The 7,734-nt window shown below is 40.9% G+C and overlaps 1 protein-coding gene across 1 annotated transcript in view; it reads right to left on the bottom strand.

Annotated features, from left to right (window-relative positions):
* NDUFA9 (NADH:ubiquinone oxidoreductase subunit A9) overlaps positions 1–7,734 on the bottom strand; it is a 73,687-nt gene that overhangs the window by 47,675 nt on the left and 18,278 nt on the right. Inside the window, exons 2-4 of the mRNA XM_007937190.1 lie at positions 6,707–6,877; positions 5,269–5,366; positions 1,263–1,354 (exon numbers count right to left, since the gene is read on the bottom strand). Of these exons, the coding sequence (XP_007935381.1) occupies positions 1,263–1,354; positions 5,269–5,366; positions 6,707–6,877 (361 nt within the window). The remainder of the gene's footprint in view (positions 1–1,262; positions 1,355–5,268; positions 5,367–6,706; positions 6,878–7,734) is intronic.

Here is a 7,734-nt window from a genome sequence, read left to right as displayed (position 1 = left end):
TTCCAGTCACCAGTGATAATTAACACATCCTGATTGCATGTTTGGTCAATTTCAGACTGTAGAAGCTGATAAAATTCTTCAATTTCCTCCTCTTTGGCTTTGGTGGTTGGGGCATAAATTTGAGTAACAGTCATATTAATGGGTCTTCCTTGTAGGCGTATGGATATTATCCTATCACTCACAGCATTGTACTTCAGGACAGATCTTGAAACATCCTTTGTGATGATGCATGCCACGCCATTCCTCTTCAAACTGTCATTCCCGGCATACTAGATCACATGGTTGTCTGATTCAAAATGGCCAAAACCAGTCTATTTCAGCTCACTAACGCCAAGGATATCAATCTTTATGCATTCCATTTCATTTTTGACAACTTCCAATTTTCCTAGATCCATACTTCGTACATTCCATGTTCCAATGATTAACGGATGTTTGCAGCTGTTTCTCCTCAATTTGAGCGGTGCCACATTAGCAAATGGAGGTCTTGAAAGCTTTACCTTATCCATATGACTAAGGCTGGGTTTACTCAGATGATGCAGCTCTTTCCCAGTCCTATTTTGAGAGTCTTCTAACCTAACCGAACTACTCATAAAGTTGCGTGGTATTGTATAAAACAGTGTTTCTTTGCTATTCATAAGGTTTTCCCTGGCCAATTCTTTGAGATGTGGACGGCCTCTTCTTCTTCCTAGTCTGTCTCAGTCTGTAAGCCGGGCTGATACCTGTGCACCATGTGCATCCCGCTGAGTTTGAAACACCAGTGGCTCAGCCTCAAAACTCACATCAACACGTCGCCATGGTAGGACAAACCGAAAGACAAGATTGTCTCCCTACTCAAACTACTACTCACATTCAATTAGCAATGTGGGAAAGATCTAGAATACTGACCAGATCTAAAACTAATAGTTAGCAAAGAACAGTAGAACAGGCAAAATCCTACTTCTTAACCCCATCCCAAATGAAAAGACCCAGTCACCAGTCCAACATGAGTCATCCTGTCAAGCTGATGACACCAGCTATGCTGACACAATCCTCACTGGCTTTTTATGAGTAGTATATCACACTGCTAACATATATTAGACCTAATGTCAACTAGATACCTTAAGGGGGTCATTGTACATAGACGGTTGTTCAATCAACCCTTACTGATTGACTAATTGAAAACATCACCACTGCAATCAATGCCTAGCATATTGGAAGCGTCCAATTAACGTCTATTGAACCATACACAATTATGTGGGAAGAAACAAGAGTCAAAGACTTACTTAGTTTCCCATTCACGCCCAACAAGATTGATGACCACGTTGCTGTGCTCCACTGCTCTTCGGATGGAATCTTTGTCTCTTCCATTCCATTCCTATAACACCAGTAGCCAATCAGATGAAAATATAAGGGGTGTACCCTAAACTTAACACTAATGTAGTCCTCCTAGGCAAGCTTCAAAATGAACCATCTATGTAGTCAAAATATCGTGCCATTTCATATGGGCTCCATTTATAACAACAGAAATGATTCTGAGGTCTCAAATTCCCTTCTGATCCTGACTCTTCTGGAGACAGACAAGTCAGAGCACATTTTACTCAGGTAATCAAATGACAGAATTAGTAAAGAGGCTGTTCGTGTTTAATGGAGCACATCAAATGCTAAGGGTAGGAGAGGAAGAATCCAAGATGCCTCAGAGTGAAAGAGCTAACAGTATAACTGTATGAATGGCCCTAGAGCAGTGCCTGAAGAAAAGAAATCAAATATAAACCAAATTCCCAGGCATGAGGCCCAGAGGGTGCAGCCAGGTTAGTAAACCAAATGGCTGTTTAGCTGCAGCTTCAAACAGATATTAAAGAGAAGAAAGAACACCCAAGACCTGAAAGGTCCTTCCTTCTCAAAAATAAACAACGATATAATGAAGCTCTCCTGTTATATCCCTCCTGTACTTCCCTTTCCTAATAATTATCATAAACAGTTTATGCATCTATTGTTTGTATTCCCTATTAAGACTGTAATGTCTCCAAAGTCTTATTCATCAAGATATCCTGAGCTTAGCTCTGGTAGCATAGTGCCTAAGGCACTTGACTGCTAACCAGAAGGCTGGCGGTTCAAATCCACCAGCCACTCCTCGGAAGGAAGACTGGGCAATCTACTTCTGTAGTGATACTGCCTCGGCAACCCAAGGAGGGGTCGCTATGAGTCGGGGCTGACTCGATGGCACATAACAATAACAACAACAGTGCAATACTAGGTCCATAGCAGACACTCAATAAACACCTGCAGAAAAATGGAATAAATGTTATATATCTCAATTTCAATAATTCCACGTTAGCATGCTACAAAATTTTCACCTATCACTTGTGAAAATACTTTAATTATGAGGAGCTGAGAGGTGACCAATGTTCTTAAGTCACAAAGAACTAGGAAAAAGCTAAGCTCCTACAACTGTTAATACCAAAAAGGTACTTCGAGATTTTGGAAGACAAATACATTTTAGAAACAAGAAATTTCCAACATAAGTATGCTTTGCTTTTGAACATTCAGTAAAGAATAAATGAAAATATCATTAAAAATTTGTCAGAATTTTAAAGGATTTCAAATAATCTGTACAAAAATAGTATCAGAGATGTTATGGTGTTTACCAAACACTTTTTTCTTTTTAGGAGTGCAGTGAGGTAGGTTGAACCTTAGCCAGGATCTTTCTTTTTCTCCCTAACATTTTATTTTTATTTCTTTAACCCTCTAGTTAGTGGTGTAGTGCCTAAGGCATTTGACTGCTAACCAGAAGGCTGGTGGTTCAAACCCACCAGCCACTCCTCGGAAGGAAGGTTGGGCAATCTTCTTCCATAATGATACTGCCTCAGAAACCCAAGGAGGGGTCGCTATGAGTTGGATCTGATTCCACAGCAGTGAGTTTGGTTTTTTTTGAGTTAGTGGTTTACGCTGTCTTCCCCACCCACCCCTAGCAATCATCAAGGAATATTTCATTTTTTACGAAACCCTTAACTTTTTATAATAGGGATCTCATACAATACCTGTCCTTCTGTGATTAATTAATTTCACTCAGCATAATGGCCTCTAAGTTCATCCATATTATGAGATGTTTCACAGATTTATCACTGTTCCTTAACATTGCGTAGTATTCCACTGCATGTACCAGTTTGTTGATCCATTCTTCCACTGAGGAGCATTTTGTTTCCTTCTTTTTGCTATTGTGAACAGTTGCAATGAACATGAGTGTGCACATACTTGTTTGTGTCATGGCTCTTATTTCTCTAGGATATACACCTAGTAGTGGGACTGCTGAATCACATGGTGTTTCTATTTCCAGCTTTTGAAGGAAGTGCCATATCATTTTCCTCAGTGGTTGCACCATTTTACAGTCCCAACAGTGTATGAGAGTTACAGTCTCTCCACACCTCTCACTATTACTTGATGTTTTCTGATTTTTTGACTTTGCTATTAGTGCTGGCATGAGAGATGTATCGTTGTTTTGATTTGCATCTCTTTAATAGCTAACCTGGGAGCTCTGGTATAGTGCCTAAGTCATCTGACTACTAACCAGAAGGCTAGTGGTTCAAACCCACCAGCCACTCCTCAGAGGAAGGTTGGGCAATCTACTTCCATAGTGATATGGCCTCAGAAACCCAAGGAGAAGTCGCTATGAGTCGGATCCGACTCAACAGCAGTGAGCGAGTGAATAGCTAATGATCATGGGCATTTTTTCATGTGTTTGTTAGCTGCCTGAATGTCTTCTTTGGTGAAGTGTCTGTTCATGCCCTTTGCCTTTTTTTAAATTGGATTATTTGTCTTTTTTATTGTTACAGTATTGAAGTTCCCTATAAATTTCAGAGATTTTCTCCTTATCCAATATGTCATTGCCAAAAGCTTTTTCCCAGTCTGTAGGTTCTTTTCATTCTTTTGGTGAAATCTTTTGATGTGCTTAAGGTCTACATTTTAGGATATCCCACTCATCTATTTTGTCTTCTGGTGTTTGCACTTTTTTTGTTATATTCAACAGTATATTTATGCCCTGAATTAGGACCTCTAACTATGTTATTTTTGCTTTGTAGGTCTGTATGATTTTAGATTTACCCAAACATTTTTTATAAGGGGAAAATTTCACAATAGAAACTTTCAGTTTCAGTTCTAAAAGGAGTTGTCTAAAAAGAATTGACCCAAGCATCAAGGTCTAGAGCAGCGTTTCTGAACAGGATCATTGCAGCCATTTTAGACAGTGCACGACTCCTTGGGAAAAGGGACTATCCGGTGCACTACAGGACAATCAGCATCCCTGGCCCTTGTCTAATAAACCAGTGTGGCTTTCTAGTCAGTGTGGTATCCAAAAAGGTCTCTGTCCATTTGTACCGACTCCCTTTAAGGAGTCCTGTCTACCCCTCCTGACCTCCACCTCATCCTTTCTTACCTGCTTCGTTGGGAACTACTGGTCTAAAGAAAGAGCCTGCAGATCAAAGAATGATGACAAGGAACGCTCAGAAAGGACTCCTTTAAATTAAGTCTCTGCCGAGCAAATTAATCATAAAACACCCTAACTGTGATTTTCCACCTACAGCATAACTGTCAAATGTAACATGAAGCACATACTTGATTCTGAATCTTCTAGTAGTCATATTAAAAAGTGTAAAGAGAAACAGGTGAAATTCATCTTAATAATATACTTTAATTCAACACACTCAAAATATTATTTTCAACATATAATAAATGTAAAATATTACTACTGACATAGTGTACACTATTTTCTTTGTATTAAATCTTTTGAAATCTAGTCTGTATTTTACACTTAAAACACAATTCAGACTAGCCATATCTCAAGTGCTCAATAGCCATAAGTGGCTAATGGCTACCATATTCGACAGCACAGGCCTCTGGCCTGGGTTGGCAAACTATGGCTCACAGGTCAAATCCAGCCAAAAGCCTAACTTTGTAAATAAAGTTCTAACGGAACATAGCCATCCTGATTAATTTATGTACTGTGCATGGCTTTCAGGCAGAAACAGCAGAGCTGAGTAATTATGACAAAGACCCTACAACCCACAAAGCATAAATCTGGCTCTATCCAAAAAAAGGTTGCTGACCACTGGTCTAGAGTTTGCATGCCAACATACAGAATACAGAAACCTAGAGGAAGGAATGCCTTTTGTGTTGAGATGTCCTTGGTCCATTTTGGAATGAAAGTGCTGCTTTATTACACTGCTTTGCTCTCCTAAAAACAACTTTAATAATTTACATTCTTCAACTCCAAAAGCTAGTCATAAAAGTTCTTACCAGAAAAATAATCTGGCCCAGATCACCCATGGGACGAAGATGCATAGTGTCATATGGATCACACCGATAGGGTATGATCACCTGTGACCCCATACGTCCTAAAAAAGATCAAAATAAGGATCAATAACAGAATAACATATGGATATATTATCAGACAATGACTTAGTAAATATTTAAATTCTAATGTGATGTGAATTGATACTACATTTGACAGAAAAAAAAGAAAAAACTTATTTTGCCATGATAAAGTTGCCAGAGGAGTCCTGGTGACACAGTAGTTAAGCACTTGGCTCCTAACCAAGAGGTCAGTGGTTTGAATCCACCAGCCATTCTGTGGAAGAAAGATGTGGCAGTCTGCTTCCATAAAGATCTTATAGCCTCTAAACTGTATGAGGCAATTCTACTCTGTCCTACAAACTCCCAATGAGTAGGAATCAACTTGGTGGCAACAGGTTTGGATTAGGTTTTTTAAAGATGCTATAATGTGGCATAGTGCCTAAAGCACTTGACTGTTAACCAGAAGGCTGGCGGTTCAAACCCACCAGCTACTCCTCGGAAGGAAGGCTGGGCAATCTACTTCCATAGAGATACTGCCTCGGAAACCCAAGGAGGGGTCGCTGTGAGTTGGAGACGACACGACAGCACATAACAACAACAACATAACTTTTCAGAGTTCTCTATTCCCACCTTAACATCCTAAGATGAAACCTGTGAGAGCCAGAACTCAACAGGACTGCTTTGTTTTCCCAAGTCTCACAAGCTTTCCACCTTTGACAGGGTGCAGTCTTACCACTTTTCTATCACTTGTTTTAGTGGAAAACATTTGAGTTTTCCTTCTCTTGAGTTCCAGCTTTAGGAGGTTTTACTGTATATTATTGGGAAGTACAGGCATGTTATGCTCTTAATGCCACCAAAAAAAACCCAAACTCACTGCTGTCAAGTCAGATCCAACACACAGTGATCCTTCCTTGGGTTTCCAAGGTGGGATCACTACAGAAGTAGATTGCCCAACCTTCCTTCTGAGGAGTGGCTGTTGGATTTGAACCACCAGCCTTCTGTTTAGCAGTCAAATGCCTGCACTATGCCATCAGAGCTCCTCTTAATCACACGTAGATAAAAATTACATAAATTCAGGATAAAAAAAAAAAAACCGCACTGCCGTGGAGTCAGATCTGACTCATAGTGACTCCTCCTTGGGTTTCCGAGGCAGTATCACTATGGAAGTAGATTGCTCAACCTTCCTTCTGAGAAGTGGCTAGTGGGTATGAACTGCCAGTCTTCTGGTTACCAGTCAAATGCCTACTTGTTGTTGTTATGTGCCATCTAGGCAGTAGTAATTCATAACACTGTTAAAATGAAAAGAAACTTAACTCATGCCTCTCATCAGGCAGCCAGAATAAATGGCGGTGTAATATAGAGTTCAAAGACCTTTACTTACCAAGGTGGTTGACAACATATCGGCCCAGGAATCCTGTTGCTCCAAACACAGTGGCCACAATTCCACTGACTGAGGAACGTCCACCTTTCCCATGAGGCATGAGCGCATGATGAAGGTGGCGCTGGGTTGGGACATGACACACGGATGTGGCTATTGCAGTAATGCCAGAACCTTAAACAAAACAGCAGAGATGGAGACGTTCCAGTAAGATGGTGGAATAGGCAGAAAGACTGCACAGACCCTCTTCAACAAAGAAACAGGGAACAAATTAACACAAATACAGAAGATAACCCTGGACTCCTGAGCCTTGAAGGGAAGGATATAGAAGTGGGCTAAACTCCAACTTGCAAAAGAATTTGCATGAAAATGCCAAAAAAGGAGACATACAGAGTTGTGGTCTGGCAGTGATCCTGACGGCACAGACAGCTTGGATATTGCTGAGTGGAGGTAGGACCTAAGAAAACCTAAAAAATCAGCCCTGCTAGCCAGGGACTGCATGGAGGACTGCTCTGGTAGCTGGTGAATAAAAAGAGGAAGCAGCAAAGAGGAAGGCAGGCTGAGATGTGGACTTTTGCCTGTCTGGAGGCGCAGCCATTTTGAATGTTTACAAGCAGCTTCACCATTTTGGGTATTTAAAGAGACAGTGTTCTCCCAAAGTCCAGGGACTTAAGAACAAGCTGCACTTGCTGGGAACTGCAAGGACATCCCGAACATAGATGACTGGAAAGATGTGAAATTCCCATTACTCGTATATCCCACGCCCTCTTGGTGAACAGAAGTGCAGCCATCCCTCACTCCCACCCACCTTCTGGGCTGGCAGGAATACCATCCCAGTCTGTGTGCTCAGACAGAGCCTGGGTGCCATGCCCTGCCCTGATTTTTTTTTTCTTTTTTCTGTTTTCTAGTTTGTTTTTGTCTGTTTTAAAACTATTATTATCATTATTAGGAGCTCTGGTAGCACAGTGCCTAAGGCACTTGACTGCTAACCAGAAGGCTGGCGGTTCAAACCCACCAGCCACTCCTCGGAA

Source organism: Orycteropus afer, unplaced genomic scaffold, assembly GCF_000298275.1.
Source record: "Orycteropus afer afer isolate SDZICR_OR568_19922 unplaced genomic scaffold, OryAfe1.0 scaffold00040, whole genome shotgun sequence".
NCBI classification, from domain to species: domain Eukaryota; kingdom Metazoa; phylum Chordata; class Mammalia; order Tubulidentata; family Orycteropodidae; genus Orycteropus; species Orycteropus afer.
Note: the sequence above shows the minus strand (reverse complement) of the source record. Positions and strands in the feature narration are given on the sequence as shown.